The following is a 17,988-nucleotide window of genomic DNA, read 5'->3' as shown; positions in this document are numbered from 1 at the left end:
AAGGAAGGGGAAGATTATTTTATTATTATTATTATTTATTTTTGCATTAGCTAATTATCTGAATCTGTAAAGTAACTAATTTAGTCAAATAAATGTAGTGGAGTAAAAGTACTATATTGGCTTGTAAAATGTGTTGGAGTAGAAGTATACATTAGCATGATAAAAGTACCCCAAAATCGTAAGTACAAAACTTGAGTACATAACACCACTGACAACATGTATGGGAAATCTATTATATTAAAGCAGCATTTTAAAGTATATGATCCCACTGAAATAACCTTTGAAAAGGCTTTTTCGTCATTTGTAAAAGCGTGTATAATTTCTGTAAGCACAAAATAGTGCATTGGAAAACATAATTATTGTTCTTATTTTTTAATACTGTGAGCCATGTTCATCTCTGAATATTTTTTTCACATTTCTACATATCCTTACCTCTCTTAAATCTGCTCAGCCCTCCACTTAAAATATAGTATAATGCAGTTTGTCACATACTCATTGTATACATTTTTTTGTGTTTCTTTTATATATTTATATTTGGTGAAAATACTTGTCTTTATTCTTTTTAATGTTAAATACTTTGAAAAAATATTTTCTCTTTATAACCGTCTATTTTTGATCTTCTCTTACAACTTATTTCCTTATGTTGTGTTTAAGTTTGCACCCACATACACCAAAGCAAAGTCCTTGTATGTGTAAACGTACCTGGCAATAAACTTGATTCTGATTCTTCTGATGTTAGATACATTCTTGTTATTTTCTTTTTAATGAAATTAGTTAACTAAACTCCATTTCAGCTTTTCCTTAATGTGACCCTTATTATAGCATCTTTTTTCTTCAAGATATAAACAATATTTAATACGAAATAAGAGAATAGAAAAAACACAAGCCCTGTCTTCAAACATAGCCAAAAGCCCTGAATGGTTAACAGCTGCAAATCAATACATTATTTATTATAAATCACAATGGCTCACACACTTGAAACATAAGCAAATTAGCAACTGTTAATTTAAAAAAAATAACTAAGTTGTTTGCACAGAGGGACTTGAAGTCTGTCTGTTTTCAGTCCTGATGCTCGTGCTCCTGTCCCGGTATGAGCCAGCGGATGCTCTCCGTCCGCAAGATGGCGTACGTAGTGAAGCCTGTGATGAAGAGGACAGAGAAGACCAGCAGCCAGTCGATGCTCTTCACCGGGACGCTGGGGAGTGGGCCGAGGCGGTCTGTATCCGTCACGTTTTTGTCAGAGCCGATTTCAAACCCTTGAGCACAAAAACAAATGTTCAGAAAATAAAGCAGGCTGGATATACTGGGATTATAAACCATACAATAAACACTAACAAACCACACAACATGTTTTTTATTTTGTACATATCGAATCAATTTCTTTTTGCCATAAAATGTTACCTCAAACCACACAAATTATCTTATAAACACTTAAAGACCCAGTCCAATTTTGTGGGGGATTCTGAGAAGTCAAGTGTCAGATATTCAGGTGTAGCAGCAAAAGGTAGTTTAGTACTTTAGTCCACGTTCATATAATACCTTGTTGAACGCACTTCCAGTCTTCTTACAATGATGGTACAGATCCAGTAGCTGTAGGCTAATCCCTGTTGTTAACCTGGACATAGTTGTAGGACCTGATAACCAGATTTTAGGACAGTGTTTTGGATTTTTGCAATTATCGAAGTCCTTTCAACATTTATCATCATAGCTCTGCTTTAAGAGGGCACGCAGAATGAGAGGGCGATTATTTTGGAAAACTAAATGAAGTATTATGTGAGTTAATATTACTTAGTCACTGAGAACCTTTGTGTTAACCTTCATTTCAAATGATGATTTCATCAAGTGTGGTCACCAACAGGAACTGATTAATTGAAACTAAACCAGCTAAGAGTAAGCCTTATCTTCAAACAACACTAAACTTGCTTGTCTCTAACCTAAAACCGCATTATTGTAGACTGTTTCTATTTAGTGTGTACCTGTCTGGTTAGCGATGAAGGAGGTGAGCGTCTCCAGCGTTCGGTCCGTGTGGTTGAAGCGGGCCATGGGTTTGGCCCCCTGGAACAGCAGGATGTTGGGCACTGCCACGGTCCCAAATCTGGTGGAAAGGCTGGTGGACCAAAAATGGGAACAAACAAGACACAAAAATTACAAATGAAGTTATAGTTTTAGATATGGTCTGTCTGCAGTATATTTGATCTTAACAAAAAATTATTCCTAACATTATTATGTTTTAGTTAAGAGTTTGATGGCGATTATGTGTTCATCTGCATTATATTCCACGGTGTTCCTACATTTCAGACATTTACATACATGAGGGTATACAGAATATAGCACACACCTCTCAATGTCTCACAAACGTACCAAAACCGTATATACAAGGTTTACAACATTTAGATTTATCTTGAAATCTTTTTTTTATTTTCTCTAAAAATAAGACAATCCAACAAAGGGAAAATGTCATTTTTGGCGAAGTTGTTAAAACCAGCACTGGATAACCTTTTTCGATGGATCCATGATCTAATTAGACAGTTTACAAGTTGCGATAAAACTGTGAGTTGTAATTCTGCCAGGTATAAGCACATTTTACTTAAGCTTAAGACCATAAAGAACTCATAGAAATTAGAAATCCCAAATGCCCCTATAAAGTGGGCTTTTACAATAAGATGGGAGAATACACATTAATATCAGAAGAATAATCACCTGCTGTGCTGCGAAGCATCCAGTGCCAGGAAATGCATGCTGGGAAAAGCCCGAGGCAGGGCGTTGAAATGAGGTGCCAGCCCGGCAGAGAACTGGCACCAGGCGGTGAAGAAGAGCACCACGGAGCACTCTGTGCCGTTAGCATTCAGGAAGTCCATCAGGTCCTGAGAGAAGAGAGGAACAAGAACAAAGACTGAGGGAGGGAGGGATCCTTCTCCTTTAAATATGAAGAATCAAATCAGCAAAGTCTGATCACATCTTTTACAAAGTCTGGACCCAAAATAATGTTGCCCTCATACAGTAGGTTTGAAGAAAATATTGCAGAAAAGCACAAAAATGTAACATAAACGGATAAAACCAACCCCTTGTTTGAGTCCACCTACTAGTACTATCAGCAATGCACATCAAACACTTGATATTATAATACAATTTAATGAACAGCATTTTATTATATGGTGAATATTTAGCTTTAAACCTACAGTATTAGGTCTATAAAAATGAAGAAAAAATTAGGATTAGACAATAATACAAAACTGATTTTTGTATTATTATAGTAGCCTTCTGATTGTAATGAATGGATGATTAAGCATATTATGGCTTGTTTAATAAATGTGTCTTTAACATAAGGAACAACTCAATAGCATTTGGAATTTAACAGTTCTCATAGCACTCCTTCAGGGCATGTTTTCTGTTTTCTTTTTGTATTACTGCCGTATTTTATTCCATTTTATTTATATGTAAATACTGCTATATTTTACTGTATTTCTTATTATTTGTAATATTTTTTAATGTATGCACCATGACATCAAGTCAAATTCCTCGTATGTGTAAACCTACCCGGTAATAAACCTGTTTCTGATTCTGATCATCATACCTGTGAAGCGTTGAGGACCTGCACAGTGAAGTTGTCCATTCCTGTGGTGTTCCTCTTATCGCAGGTCACCTTGTATGTCTTGGCGGTCTCTGTGGTGTTCTGCTCCTCGGTTGGCGTTGTGTCCACACGCACTATGTCAAGAATAATCTGGAGGTACACATTGAAAGAGAAGTCAACTGCTGGACTACTGCTCTTATGCCTACACTTTTCACTCTGATCATTTTAACTGAACTTAGCCTAGTATATCCAAGCATGCTTCAGAATGTCACCAAATATAAGTTCCAATCTTAGGCAGAAAATATTTAAGAAAACAGCCAAAAAACAGAATTCAAAGATATTCAAATTATAAAAAGGTAAAGAAATGCAGAAAATCTTCACATTGGAAAATCTGCAACCAGAGAACAATTGGTATGTGTGTTACTTGCATGATTAATTGACAGTTGCCATTGTTTCAGCTCACCCTACTCTTCAAACTGCAATGTACAACTGCTATTGGAGTTACAGTGCTCCCAGTTACCTGCTGTGAGGATTCGTCGCTCCTCTCCTCCAGTGACTCGCCTGCAGCAGCAAGCTCAGGGGAACCACACTGGGCACTGTCCTCATCACAAGGCGGGAAGAAGCCTGACTGTAAGTCTATCACATTTTTGGGGAAAAGGGACTCGATGTCAGATCGATCGATGGGGGTCTCGGTCCCCATCAATGCATCTGCGATCTCAGCTGTCTTGAACTGCCTCTTTGGCAGAGAGTCTGGTTCTTCTGACTCCACAAACTTAGGGCTGTTCTCCAAGTCGGATACTGCATCTTCTGACAGACTGAGCTCCAGTGACTCATGATTTTCTGAAAAAAAAGTCATACATAGGTCAGAATCAGTACATTAGATAGATATAAACATCATCAGATTACTGCTACATTTCTAAAAAGTGTGGATTACTAGCAGGAATACAATGTCAGTAAAAAAAAAAAACTAAAAAGAGGTTATTCTGTTTTCTCAGATATTATTTCTGCTTTTTTAAAACTGTAGGATGTGCTCATGTGTTTCATTGTTGGTGTATAGGCTACTGCCTGGATATGCTTAATGAAAGGCAGGTTTTCCTATAAATAAACTAATTTTGATCCTAAATATCTTTATTGTTCTTCTTTTCTAAGGTCACATTGCTCTGTTGTCTTACATAATACACTCACTAAAAAACATCTTATTGATTTTATTTTTGGCTTTTATTTATTTGCATTGCATTTGATATTGAGGTAATCCAAAAGTAACGTTGGGTTATTATATTACTTTTATATTTTGATACCGAGGTTTTCTTTTACAGGTAACTGGTCATTTTAAAGTAAAATGTTGATGTACTTTTACTTTACTTGAGTATTTCAATTTGTTTCTACTTTGTACTTCTACTCCACTACAATTAAGGGGTAAAAAGTGTACTTTTAATCCAGTACATTTATTAAATTTAGCATATTTTGTGTAATGATGTGAATCATAATCAACCCTTAAATACACCTGGAGTTACATTTACATGTTAACCTGCAGCATACTAAGTCATTCAAACTAGCTGGACCTTTACCAGCTTTGATAAACAACTTCATGCATCAATATAACACTGTGAGTTCGGAGTGTTATTTAACATTAACAATTTAGTATAATAATAACCATGTCACATGTTAAATAACACTGTTAGGTCGCAGTGTTTTGCTAGCACTGTTTAGCTAACAAGCAGCTGTCAAGTCTCTTACCTTGTGCGATCACAGCCGAAAGCCTTAAAACATCCGAAAGACATAACACAAATAATAAAACATACGAGATGTGAAGCTTATTTAAAATAGTCGTCATATTTTTAGGTTTCAGCCTGGTGCAAATATGAACGGTTATCACGACATGGTGCAATTTTTCAGCTCTTAGGAAATAATGTTCCGAGCAGTGGCGGAAGAAAATAAATGTGACACAACCGGACATTAAGACATCCATGCTTCCGGAGGCAGAAATGTTTTTACGGGGAAATAACTCCATGGATGTAGAATAACTCTCTTAAAATGTCCATGAGAAAAAATGCATTTATAGATACCATTTGCTGCATGTATCTCAGTTTTAAAACTGGACCGAAAAAAACTAAAATATTGTAACGTCTTAATACAAATGTAACATTATACTCATTACATATTGTTAGAAAAGTTACTAGGCTACATGAAGTTACTGCATAACATCACATGATTTGTATTGATTTTCAGGTAGAGCTGACTTCTCCCCCCCCCCGACGAACACACACAACTGTACTTATTGGCTAGGCTCCTCCTGCTCAAAGTCTAGGCAGCTCAGACGTTGTTCCCCCCCTTTAACAGATCTCACAGTTTAAAGACGGGGGTAAGCACCATGTGGTGACACGAGTGCTGAAAAGCCCATACATTGTAGATCAGTGATTCAACAAGCTAGGGAATTAGCTTTTCTCTGGAAACAGAAAGTGAAACTTACTGACATTCACTTCACTCATTTCACTGTCGTAGAGGAGAAATGGCGCAGCAAGTGAGTCTGGGTCGGGAAACACTGAGCTGTTCGATCTGTCTGGATGTTCTAAAGGATCCGGTAACTCGTGGACATAGTTATTGCATGCGCTGTATTAAAGACTGCTGGGGTAAAGAGAATGAGGAGAAAACCTATAGCTGCCCACAGTGCAGGCAGAGCTTCACACCGAGGCCTGCTCTGGTGAAAAGTACCAGGCTTGCAGAGTTCACGGAGGAACTGAAGAAAGTAGGGCTTCAAGATGCTTCACCTGATCTTTCCATTGCAAAACCTGGAGATGTGGTCTGTGATTTCTGCTCCGGGGTGAAGCTGAAAGCCTTCAAGTCCTGTCTGATGTGTATGGCCTCTTTCTGTGAGCAACACCTCCAACCTCACTTTGATGTAGCTCCATTAAAGAAACACAAGTTGGTTGCAGCCTCCTCAAAGCTTCAGGAGAACATCTGCTCTCGTCATGACGAGGTGATGAAGATTTTCTGCCGCACTGATCAGCAGTGCATCTGTTATCTCTGCTCCATGGATGACCACAAAGGCCATGACACCGTCTCCGCTGCAGCAGAGAGGGCTGACAGGCAGAAGGAGCTCGGGGTGAGCCGGGAGAAAGTCCAACAGAGAGCCCAGGACAGAGAGAAAGACGTCAAGGCGCTTCAACAGAGGGTGGAGGCTATCAATCGCTCTGCTGATGAAGCAGTGAGGGACAGTGAGAAGATCTTCACTGAGTTCATTCATCTCATTGAGAAAAGAAGCTCTGAGGTGAAGAAGATCAGATCCCAGCAGAAAACCCAAGTGAGTCAAGCTCAAGATCTGGAGGAGAAGCTGCAGCAGGAGGTCACTGAGCTGCGGAGGAAAGACGCTGAGCTGCTGCAGCTCTCTCACACCGAGGACCACCTGCATTTCCTAAACAACTACCCCTCACTGTCACGTCTGAGTGAGTCTGAAGACTTACCCAGCAATCGATATCTGTCCTCTGCGCTTATTTGAGGATGTGACCGCGGCGGTGTCAAAGACCAGAGATAAACTGCAGGGTGTTGTGACTGAGGAGTGGGAAAACATCTCTCTGGCAGTGACTGGAGTGGATGTTTTAATGACCCAAGCAGAGCCCAGAACCAGAGCTGAATTCAGGAAATATTCTCGTCAAATCACATTGGATCCAAATACAGCACACAGGCGGTTGTCATTGAGTGACGGGAACAGGAAAGCCACACTAATGAAAGGAGATCAGTCATATTCTGCTCATCCAGACAGATTTGTTGATTATTTTCAGGTCCTGAGTACAGAGGGTCTAACTGGACGTTGTTACTGGGAGGTGGAGTGGAGCGGGAGAGCTTTTATAGCAGTGGCATACAAGAACAGAACTGGGAAAATTAATCAATGTAGATTTGGATTCAAAAACAAATCTTGGGCATTAGATTGTATCAGTGGTGGTAAATATACATTCTATAGCAATATTCCTACTCACGTCTCAGGCCCTCAGTCCTCCAGAATAGGAGTGTACCTGGATCACAGAGCAGGTTCTCTCTCTTACTCCAGCGTCTTTGAAACCATGACCCTCCTCCACAGAGAGCAGACCACCTTCACTCAGCCTCTCCATCCTGGGTTTCGGCTTCCAGGGAAAGATGGTGACACAGTTGAGTTGTGTGAGCTGAAGTAGGCGGAAGTTTAAATAGTGACTTACAGAGGACTAACTAGGACTGGGACTGGTTTTATTTTTTGTCTTTGTATTTTTATTTTTATTTGGATAAAACAATCTTGTTTGTTGAAGTTGTGATTTGTACATTATATTTTCTCAACATTTTCATTACATAATATGCTTGGAAAAGTACAACATTTACAAAATGTCTAATCTAATTTTATATTAACGGGTGTAATTATGTAAACATTTATGAATGTATTTGGATTCTTCCTAATATGTAAAACATAATTTAGAATGACACATAATGTTGTTTATACTGCATTCTATGTTGCTCTAGTTCTGATAATACAAATTATATCTATTTTGTTAATGTGACTGCAAAAGTAAGGGTACAATTTAAATGTGAACGTGTGAAAAATAGCTTGCTGATCAAATTTTTAAGGGTAAATTCATCTGTCTTTACTTTGTAACATGTTTAAGGAATCATTTATAAAAAGTGTATGTTCAAATCAAATAAATGAATAAATCGATGAGAAAAAAAACTATTACTTTTGTCCGTTTTTTTCTACTGAGTATCAGTCATTCCGTTTTTAAGATATTTTGGTAACACAAAAACCTGTAGACAAATCAGTCAGATAAACCCGATTTGTGAAATGCTGGTTCTTTTGCAAAGGAAAACATTACAAGACAATATTTCAAAGTGTGTTATTTTCTGATTTATTACACAACTTTTGAACATTCCACAACAATCATGCAGGAATAAAATAGGAATTATAGAAAGCTTTACAGGCTTCACATTGTCTCAAAAACACTCGATAGGTGAGTTAAAGTTTGGGAAATCATCACCTACAGACAACATACCATGTGTTGCTTTATTGCTGAAGATGGTGGGAAGAGTTCATCACACGGGAAAAGGAAATACAACAAAGTAGGAATTTCTGTGCATTGATTTAACTTACAGCTTAATGACAGGAATTGCTATAAATTAGACATTTTAGAGTCTTTAGGTAAACCAACTTCCATAAACCTCCTTATCCCTTTTGTGTCGTCCTCATTCGGAGGTCCATATAAATGTCAGTTCAGTTCAAATGTCGGTCAGAAAGAAAAAAGTACTTTGCATGACATACGTTCCTACAACTTTTCCCAAAGAATTGAAATAAGAGCTCAAAGCTACTCAGTGAAACAGACGTGCACAGGGTGCTCTGAGGTGACTCTTTACATGCTGACAAAATCAGTCATTACACTGTTAACATGTGAAGGCATTGGCTCTTTAAAACAAATCTGGCAACAGTGCAGACAAACTAATATCTCCAATAATAGGACAAAAGTGTTGTGATGTTCAGATGTTAAAGTCCTGCTTTAATTGTTACCCAAATCTTAACCATGTCAAACAATGTCTCTGTACTATTAACATTTGTATCTCAATTCATTTTCTTTCATCAGTCTTCCTAATAAGATAAAAAAAATTCCTGGGGGTTCTTTCCATGTTCTAAGTTAAATGAATAATTACGGTAAGAAACTCTAAATAAAATCCCATGAACACAAACGATGAAAAATCCAACACAGCCTTGATCCCCAATATTTGATTTACACATTATCCAGCTAACAATGATCATTTTGATTTGGGTAATTTTGTTGTTTATTAGTTCTCTTTTGAGCTGTCTTTCCCAAAACCGGAATACATTTTTGGAAATATTAATTAACATCAAAATAAGGACAAAGATCAAAGATTGTATGGATCTACAGAAATTAGTGGTAGAGAAACTAGCCCCTGTTCCACCAGCAACACCTCCTGGGAGCTAACTAAATAAAGGAAAGATGGTGACACAGTTGAGTTGTGTGAGCTGAAGTAGGTGGAAGTTTAAATAGAGACTCATCTCTCTTCTGTAAATGTTGAGGTGTGTCTGCACTCCAGAGTGCAAACAGAGGGTAACGTGTAGGACTGTGATTTTGTCTTTTAGATTTTTTATCTGTGTATTTATCTTTTTATTTGGAAAAAACTATGTTGTTTGTTGAAATGCGATTTTTACCTTATATTTTCAAAACCTTTTCATTAGAGACCATGCTTTGAAAAATAGTACATTTGCAAAATGTCTAATCTGATTTTATATAAACAGGTATAAATATGTAAAAAAAACAACAAAAAAAAACAATATGAGAAAAGTAAAAAAAGTAATGTATGTAAAAATGTATGAATGGATTTGCATGTGATTATGTCATATCAATCTTAACTTTGTTTGTTGTACCATTATCTTCATAATAATTTAATATGCTGCACAATGGTTTGTTTATACTGCATTCAATGTTGCTCTCGTACTGATAATACAAAATCCATCTATTTTGGTAATGTGACCAAAAAAGGATTGTAAAATTGAAATTTAAACGTTTCTCCTCAACATTAAATACTTTAAGATTTAACAAACCCACCCCACATTGTCTCTTAAGTTTTTCTCTGTGTGTCTTGTATCGATGGCAATGACAGATGACATGTTGGACTGTTTCCTCATCTAACCCACATCCACATGCTCCTGATGGATGTATCTAAAAATAAATGCATTGTTTTATTTAACCCCGTGTGCCCTAATCTCAGTCATTAAATGATTGTTTGCTCTATCGTTCTTTTCCTATTGTTTTAATTCCTCCCACTTTTTCCTGTATTATATAAAACTGTGGTCCTTTTCCCCCTTCATCCCAGTGCATTTGGGCTGAAATGTTTGGGAGATAGCATGGGAAATGAATGACTATATGCCATTTGCTGCATGTATCCCAATATTTAAACTGGAGATAAAAAAATAAATGNNNNAGACAATAGTCTAGGCAACGGTCGAAACAATTCTCTAAAACCGATACCTCCTTTTATGTTCCTCCCACACAAAAAGACTGTGAAACCACTCAAGGGACCTTGTGGGCCCCTGTGTATAAGTACATATGTTCTGCGATGTTCTCTCCTGTAAAACGGGTACTATCGGCGAGTGGAAATTAATTATAAGGGTTTACAAGAAGCGCGAAAACCTCTTCTGTCGGAGTTTCTATGATTATTTGTTGTTTTTCTTGGGATTTCATTTATTATACATCACGACATTTGGTTTAGGACCACTAGTCGAGAAACCAAACCCGTTAAAACCTGAAAAAACACGAAGTACACGTAAAATCTAAATACTAAAGGGTTTGAAATTGAGTGGATAGCCTCCAAAACCTCTGTTACACTTCGACATTTCGAAAGATATTAAGGGTCAAGCCATCCGGCGGAGTACAACAACCACCTGACAAGTTTTCAACACATTATTAGCTTTTATCTTCTGTGGAGGAAACTTTATAACAAGAACGATTACAAAAGTAGAAACGGTTTTTTGGTCGTAGTGTTTAGCCAAACATACCGACCTGAACTAAACCGAGATGTTCCAAAAAACACGGAATGGTTTTATAGAATTTTTGCTTAATACTGACTAGAGTCATCTTTTTTTGCCTGTTTTTCAATTCAAAAAAGAGTAAGCTAATAAGTAAATACTAAACTACGAATGTGAAATATTTACATAAGGATTTGTACGAATGTTTCATTTCTGTCTACTAAATAGAGGAAATTTTTAAATAGTCCGAAATATCAGATAAAGTGTGCAAGTGATAAATTTAACTGGAAATGAAAAACGTGCCAGTGTTTAAATAAGCAATTTTATCTTATAAACATAATTAGTCCTTGATCTCGTTGTATCTTACGGCTCATATTTGTGTAATACACGAGTAAAGATTTTAATACAAAGATCGTATAAATCTTCTTAGGTCTATTGTAACTCATTTACAAATGCATATTAATGATGGGCAAAAATTATATTTTAATCTAATCTGTAAAAACATTTACAAACATGAAGGTCGTCATAATACATTAACTTTTTACAACTCAAAATTGTTATATTACATGTTTAGTGTTGAAGTTGTTGTTCTAACAAAATAGCGTTTATTTTTATTTCTTAATTGTTTCTGTTTTTTATTTGTGTCAAAGGTCAGTCAAAATCAATCAGGAGACTGATGTCAGTGATAAAATTTGAAGGCCGGGGGAAGAAGTCGAATGTGTTGAGTTGACATCGAGGGTAGAAGGGACCTACGCTTGGGACCTGACCTACTCCGACTACACTTCCAATTTGAACACTTCTATGACGTCACAGAAGTGGCGCTACGGCTATTGGGCCAACTCCACCAATCAGGAGGACACAGCCACGGACATTGCCGTTGGAAAGCGTTGGAGACGCTGTAGTACATATGCCAGGCCTGTAGATGGTGCTGTTCTCACAGAATCAGCCCATGCAAAGACAGTCTTAAATTGAGCGAAATGAGGAATGGCTAAAATGCATGATCTGTTTGGTATTTTGAAAAATAAAAAGTATAAATATGCCTTATATAGGTATGGTCCTACACTATATTATTCAAATAGCATGATAGGTCCACTTTAACATTAAAATAAGGACCAAGATCTGTAGATTAAAGATTGCATGGATTTACAGAAATGAGTGGTAGAGAAACTAGCCCCTGTTCCACCAGCAACACCTCCTGGGAGCTTACGCTGTTGAATGTTCACAAAATACACTTTGTTAATGGTTATTTAAAGACTTGGTGCTTTTAAGTGCAAAGGGAAATATTTAAGTTAGACTTAAATATGAATATAAAAGTCAATAACGTGTCAGCTTTTAAAAAACAACATTAACACGCGGAAGCACAGGGAACAGAGGCTCCCTTAAACATGGAGCAGGACAGATAAAGTCCTTTTTCAAAGCAGATATTTGACCTGGTAAATAAAACAAATATGTTGTGTTGCTCATTTACGGTTAATGCAAGTGTCTCAGAAATCAGTGACATGGTGACAGTGAATTTTATAATGTGACAGTCCAAGACGTCTTCTGTGAAAGAGGGACTGCTCAGAAAACAGTGCATCCTGCCAGCATCCCTTTAGCCTCCCTCTCATCATATGCATCAAAAAGCCTTGAAAACAAAATGAGTAAAAAAAAAAAAATCTAACACAAAGACTTTAAAAATAACTAAAACTCAAGAATGTAAAACAGGCGTCATGTCAGACATAAACCTAACAAAAATCCGTCATTAAAAAATGCGTCGCTCCGTAAGAACTATAATTAAAAGAGAACTACTGCCAAAGCTGAATAGATTATATAAATATGTTAAGTCGCGAGGAACTAAGTTTACATTATCAATGTGTAATTTACAATGCATTTAAGAAACTGGCTTTGTGACACCTTTAAATGAAATTTAAAGTATTTGTACTCATTCAAACAATCATACTACCCTTTAAAGAGATAGTGGTCTCCAAGTGCTTTTTCATTTCCATTTGACACAGTAACGTACATGCTAAGGTTATTTTGTGAGATGTCGGAATCTTTTTTAAATCAAATAGAGTAAAAGTCTACTAGGTAACGTCATAATCTTTGGTAAAGGAGTGTGAAAAGGATGTTTGTATGTGACATTTCAGTAACACTACACACATCAAGAAAACAGGTGAGAGAAGGCCTTGTACACAAGTATAAAAATACAACGACAATAAGAAAGTGATAGTATCAAAGTTCCCACAGTACAATACACACATACAACAGATTATTGCACCAAATGTAACAATTGTATATTTCACCATGAGGGAGCAACTCAGTGAAGCTTTACTGTCTCTAAACTCTCAGGATTTAAAATGCCTTTATACCAATATCAAAAACTGAGTGGTAATCAGGGCAAAGTTTTACATTTCTAATAAAAGACAGTGTACGGTGATGCACATATTCAGTCATTTCTGAATATGACTGACTCTGTATTTAGTGTGCATTAAGCATCTTGTGAAATGACAAAAATGTAATCAATAAAACGACTGCATTTTTCATTCCTGTCGTCAGCCTTAATTATTAAACATTTTAGCATGTCATTAAAACACCAGCTTCCCAAACAGTCTAAGATCTACAGTATGGTATTGTACCTTAGACAACATGATTAAACAAAAGACACCATTTGACCTCCTCATTGTTAAAATGAAAACTTGAAATGATGATGAATGTAATGGAAGTGATTTTTTCTAACTCTGCTTCTGTAATAACTGTAAGAACAGCGCCACCTGTCTGCAGATTCTCCACTAAATAAAACCTGGCGGCTCACAGTGTAAAAGCACAGAAGAGAGGATCATCAGTGATGGTCTCCTTTGTTTATGATTCAGCATTAAAACCATACATGATCATGATTAAAATGCAAATTAGTGTATCTTCATATTTTTTCTGTAGCAAGACTATGTTTGAGGCTTTAGTTGGGGTTGGTAACACACACGTATTACATCAAATAAATGCTCTTTTTTAGCATAGTTACAGTAAATACATGTTATAACTACAATGTCACTACCATATTAGTAATAATCAGTGCATTCAGCAACACATTCATGTTACAGATAAGATATTTTGAATATCAATCTTCGGATTTTCTTGGGATGAAAGGGACTTTAAAGCTAATATATATATATATAGATATTTTTTTATTGAAATTGTGCATGTTAGCTAAGTTGGTATCCGAAACGGGGGTTTTGATGGATAGTCAACATTCTGTTGGAGAAGTTTGCAAAAATGTTTTAACTTGGAGATTTGATCATGTGTAACCACAAAATCAAGGTATTAGAAATAATGGCAATGTGGCAAAATGGAATTGTTTTGGAAAATAACACTAAATATGTCCGTAGAAACGAAAATGAAGAAATGTCAGATAACAAAAGTTCAAAATGAATGCCTGTTGATACATTTGTTAACTTAACCTTTGACTAAACCTTACTTCAATTCAAAGAAGACTGTTTTTTTTTCAATTAAAGATTTTTCTATTGGATTAATTTGATTTCAATGTTTGGTAGCAATTAGCGTGGAGGTTTTAGATACATCTGTCTTGCCACTGAGCAAAGCACCTGACCCCCGACTGTTACTTTGATGATATATTCCTCCTTTTACAAATGTAACACATAACAGGTGATACATATAACATTTTGCTTTTGAAATTAAAGACCACATTTCTGAAAAACCTTCCATGTTGCTACTAGTCCCTCTTTCTCCTCGCTTCTTGCTTTGCATGTGTTTGCAAACTAAGAACAAGAGTTAATTCCCAACATCCGGTAAAATGGAAATCAAATATGGTGTGATGAACATACAGTAGCAAAATGTGTCCTTGTTTTGTGCCCTAAAGCGGCCCAACATGTTTCACACACCTGCGGCTCACAATCCTCTCATGAGGGCCTACTTTGTTTTATTTATAATAAGAGATTTTAAAATGACTACAGTAATAAAAAATACGAATTATTTGAATGCTACATAAAGCAAGCTAAATATTGAACTTGTCCTGACCTATTACTACAGTCGCCCCCTGCTTAATAAACATCTGGTTTGACTTTTTTCCCAAGAGAACCGATACAGCAAGGTGTAGTGAAACCTTCTCACTATAGATCTCCAGCAGTAGCACTGGAAATCTAACAGTATTATATCAGGTGGCAGGCACACAGATGACACCAACACGAATAATAACAAAAAACTCCTCTCAGCAGACTGGGAAAGGTTGCAATCTCCCCCAGAATCTGGCAAGAAGACCTGTACACATGCGTCTCTTATTCAACCGACGTAGGGGAATCGAGCCTTTACTCATTAGCTGTCTTCTCTTTGCAGGAAGGTTCACAGAGGATTTCCTTGTGTGCTAGCGGATAGGGGAAAGCCGCTCCGCTGCAGGTGCTACCGTAGGCTAGTTTGTTGAGACGAGAGAGGCCCTTGATGCTGCCAGGAGGCCGTCCCGGGCTGACCTTGTACCCCGCCGCTCTGGTGGTCCCCAGTGGCCGCCCCGGGCTGGTCTTGAACCCCGCCGCTCGGGTAGTGCCGAGGGGTCGCCCTGTGCTGGTTCTGTACCCGGCTAGCTTGGTGGTTCCCAGGGGCCTCCCACGTCTGCCACTCTTCCCGGCAGCCTTGTTCTTCTTCTTGCCGTCATCTGGTGCCGGATCAGTGCTCTTAATGCCGGATACTTTCCCAGGCGAGTCCCCGAGCACTTCCTGTCTCTGGCACACCATGGACTTGTGGCTCTGGGTGGGTAAGACCATGGGAGCCAGTGTCATCTGAAGGGCCGACGGAGGGGGAGGAGGGTAGAACTTGTTGGCCTGGGTGCACAGGTCAAAGTGGGAGGGGGGGTGGTGGGCGTCATCGGCGAGACACGACGGCCGGCTGCTCATGCAGAAGTCACTGGTCGTCACCTGGCGCATCATCTTCTGCTGGGGGGGGCAGAAAAAGTTGCAACAGCGTTATCGTAAGGGTTCCTACAGCTGAAGGGAAGTTAGATTTATCAAGACTTCTAATCGCAATGCATTTGAAAGTCTTGATAAATCTAAACTGTACAATAACCACAATTTAAGAAAAAATTGTATCAATTACTTAGAGTTTGGTTCATTTTGCCCAGATATTGTTTGTAATGTAAAACTTGACTTTGTTGGTCCACTTGAAAAGCATGGAACACTAGAAAGAAACACAGCTTTCAAAATGTGTGTGTTTGTTTTTCCTTGGTTTTAATGTGCGAGGCACTTAAATGTTACTGGTAAGCTTTATTTATTCATTTTCATTACCCTGTTTAATCTTTTTTTTTTTGACTTCTGAAAGATATATTGTAATTGTTTTAGATACAAGGTCTTATTTTTAGATTGATTAACACCATATATTTTCAGACTTTTTATCGCTCACAGACTGAAGTAGGCCTACTAATACAGTATCTCTCTGTGGAGTCAGTGCTGTTAAATACAGTTAAACCAAAGAATGTTTTAAGGCTAAACCTAACCTACTCAAAATAAAAAAAACTTTATTGTGGTGTGCAAATACGTAAAAGCGAACATCCATAGGGGCAACCATGAGCACACTTATAAGGACACTTGAACAAAACAGACAACGGTGAGATTTCTGCTTTATCTGAAGTGTTGTCGAGCTCTGTTTTACAGTCTTACAAGAGGACTACCTGTTGGTTTTTAAACCCTATCAAAATTATGTTAATGTGCCCTTCGAGCTATTTCCTGAATGCAGTGGTGTAAAGTAACTTAGTACATTTACTCAAGTACTGTACTTAAGTACAATTTTGAGTGACTTGTACTTTGAGTATTTAAATGTTTTTGCTCCTTTGTTCTTCTACCCCACTACAATTCAGAGGTAAATCTTTTACTTTCACTCCACTATTATTTACCTTTAGTTACTATGCAAATTGTAATTTATTTGAATGATGTGAAATATAAACTTTAGTTACACCTGGAGTAGCATCGACAAGCTACCCTGCAGAATACAAAGCATTTAAAATGAACTTCACCTTAACCAGCTTTGATAAACACATGAATGCATCAATAATTATAATCAAAACAAAATATATTATTCTGAAATGGGCCAATTTGCAGAATGAGTACTTTTACTTTTGGCACATTTAGCTGACATTACTTGAGTAACATTTTTGAATGCAGAACTTTCACTTTGTTACAGAGTATTCCTTCACTGCTACGTAAGTATAGCCTAAGATCTGAGTACTTCTTCCATCTCTGCCTGAATGCAGCTGGAGCTGACCTCTGACCGCTTTGTAGAGTGGTAGTGAAATGACTACTTTCTCTGAATCATACACACAATAATCTTGTTATTGCAATGAGTTGATAGTAGGACCAAACTCATTTTTGTTGCTAGCAATACATGTCCATAACTAACTATGAGGCAATAAATACTTAAAGGCTGCTGCTGATGTTATTCCTGCAGAGGACACAGGATGCGAGGAGGTGTGAGATTTACTATCAGTAACAGTAGTAATATTAATTCATAAAAAATATGCACATATTCCGCATCTCTAACGAGAAAAGCTCCTCTTCTCCATGTCACGTTACAACACCAAGGCTTAATTCAGCCTCGGTTTTCATAAAGGGTTTAACATTAGCATAAAAAAAGTGCGCAGATAAGCGATCCGACAGCTTGCATCTAGGATAAATAACCAATAGAAAAATACACCCTCCTGCCTGCAACACTAGCGATAATGTAACAGTACCTCGATTGTTTCTCAGATGTCGGTGCAGAAAGGGTTAAGGACAAAAATGATCTTTCATCCCTCAAAGCGTGAGTCGATGCATTTTTCCCAAATATCTTCTCACCTCGGCGTAAAATCTCCACATCGGATTGTTTCGTTGTGAACCCAAACGAGATGCGCCAGTTTGCAAACGTTTTATTTTTTATTGGCCAGCTCCAGACTGAGACTGCCAAGGCGACACCA

The 17,988-nt window shown here is 37.4% G+C and overlaps 3 protein-coding genes across 6 annotated transcripts; 1 reads left to right on the top strand and 2 right to left on the bottom strand.

The window, feature by feature from the left end:
* Window positions 1-916: 916 nt before the first annotated feature.
* On the bottom strand, window positions 917-5,749 carry txndc15 (thioredoxin domain containing 15). Its single transcript, XM_010769057.1, has 6 exons — window positions 5,309-5,749; window positions 4,092-4,411; window positions 3,575-3,721; window positions 2,701-2,864; window positions 1,977-2,107; window positions 917-1,256 (listed from the first exon to the last, which is right to left on the bottom strand). The coding sequence occupies exons 1-6, from the start codon at window positions 5,580-5,582 to the stop codon at window positions 1,060-1,062; spliced, it is 1,233 nt and encodes a 410-aa protein (XP_010767359.1). The 5' UTR covers window positions 5,583-5,749; the 3' UTR covers window positions 917-1,059.
* A 155-nt stretch (window positions 5,750-5,904) lies between these two features.
* LOC104943601 (tripartite motif-containing protein 16-like) lies at window positions 5,905-8,095 on the top strand. The gene is given in 2 exon segments (XM_010769056.1): window positions 5,905-7,037; window positions 7,039-8,095. Coding segments are annotated over 2 exon segments (1,656 nt in total). The 5' UTR covers window positions 5,905-6,080; the 3' UTR covers window positions 7,738-8,095.
* Window positions 8,096-12,110: 4,015 nt separating this feature from the next.
* cunh5orf24 (chromosome unknown C5orf24 homolog) lies at window positions 12,111-17,959 on the bottom strand. 4 transcript variants are annotated; one of them, XM_010769054.1, is made up of 2 exons: window positions 17,767-17,959; window positions 12,111-15,979 (listed from the first exon to the last, which is right to left on the bottom strand). In XM_010769054.1, the coding sequence occupies exon 2, from the start codon at window positions 15,971-15,973 to the stop codon at window positions 15,362-15,364; it is 612 nt and encodes a 203-aa protein (XP_010767356.1). In that variant the 5' UTR covers window positions 15,974-15,979; window positions 17,767-17,959; the 3' UTR covers window positions 12,111-15,361. The 4 variants fall into 4 exon arrangements, with proteins under 4 accessions (XP_010767356.1, XP_010767357.1, XP_010767354.1 ...); XM_010769055.1 differs by having other exon boundaries at window positions 12,111-15,976; XM_010769052.1 differs by having other exon boundaries at window positions 17,870-17,959.
* Window positions 17,960-17,988: the final 29 nt, after the last annotated feature.

This window comes from Notothenia coriiceps, unplaced genomic scaffold, assembly GCF_000735185.1.
Source record: "Notothenia coriiceps isolate Sejong01 unplaced genomic scaffold, NC01 NC01_scaffold00006329, whole genome shotgun sequence".
In the NCBI taxonomy this organism is placed as follows: domain Eukaryota; kingdom Metazoa; phylum Chordata; class Actinopteri; order Perciformes; family Nototheniidae; genus Notothenia; species Notothenia coriiceps.
The sequence above is the reverse complement of the archived record's forward strand: the minus strand, read 5'-3'. Positions and strand labels throughout refer to the sequence as shown.

Bases quoted from the DNA above. Each gene is read 5' to 3' on its own strand.
- txndc15 (XM_010769057.1), bottom strand. From the start codon at position 5,582: ATGGAGTTATTTCCCCGTAAAAACATTTCTGCCTCCGGAAGCATGGAT. The intron at 3,722-4,091 runs GTAACTGGGAGC...GTGTACCTCCAG, and splicing joins GCGACGAATCCTCACAGCAG to ATTATTCTTGACATAGTGCG. The intron at 2,865-3,574 runs GTATGATGATCA...CTCTTCTCTCAG, and splicing joins AGGTCCTCAACGCTTCACAG to GACCTGATGGACTTCCTGAA.
- cunh5orf24 (XM_010769052.1), bottom strand. From the start codon at position 17,890: ATGTGGAGATTTTACGCCGAG. The intron at 15,980-17,869 runs GTGAGAAGATAT...TGCCCCCCCCAG, and splicing joins TGTGGAGATTTTACGCCGAG to CAGAAGATGATGCGCCAGGT.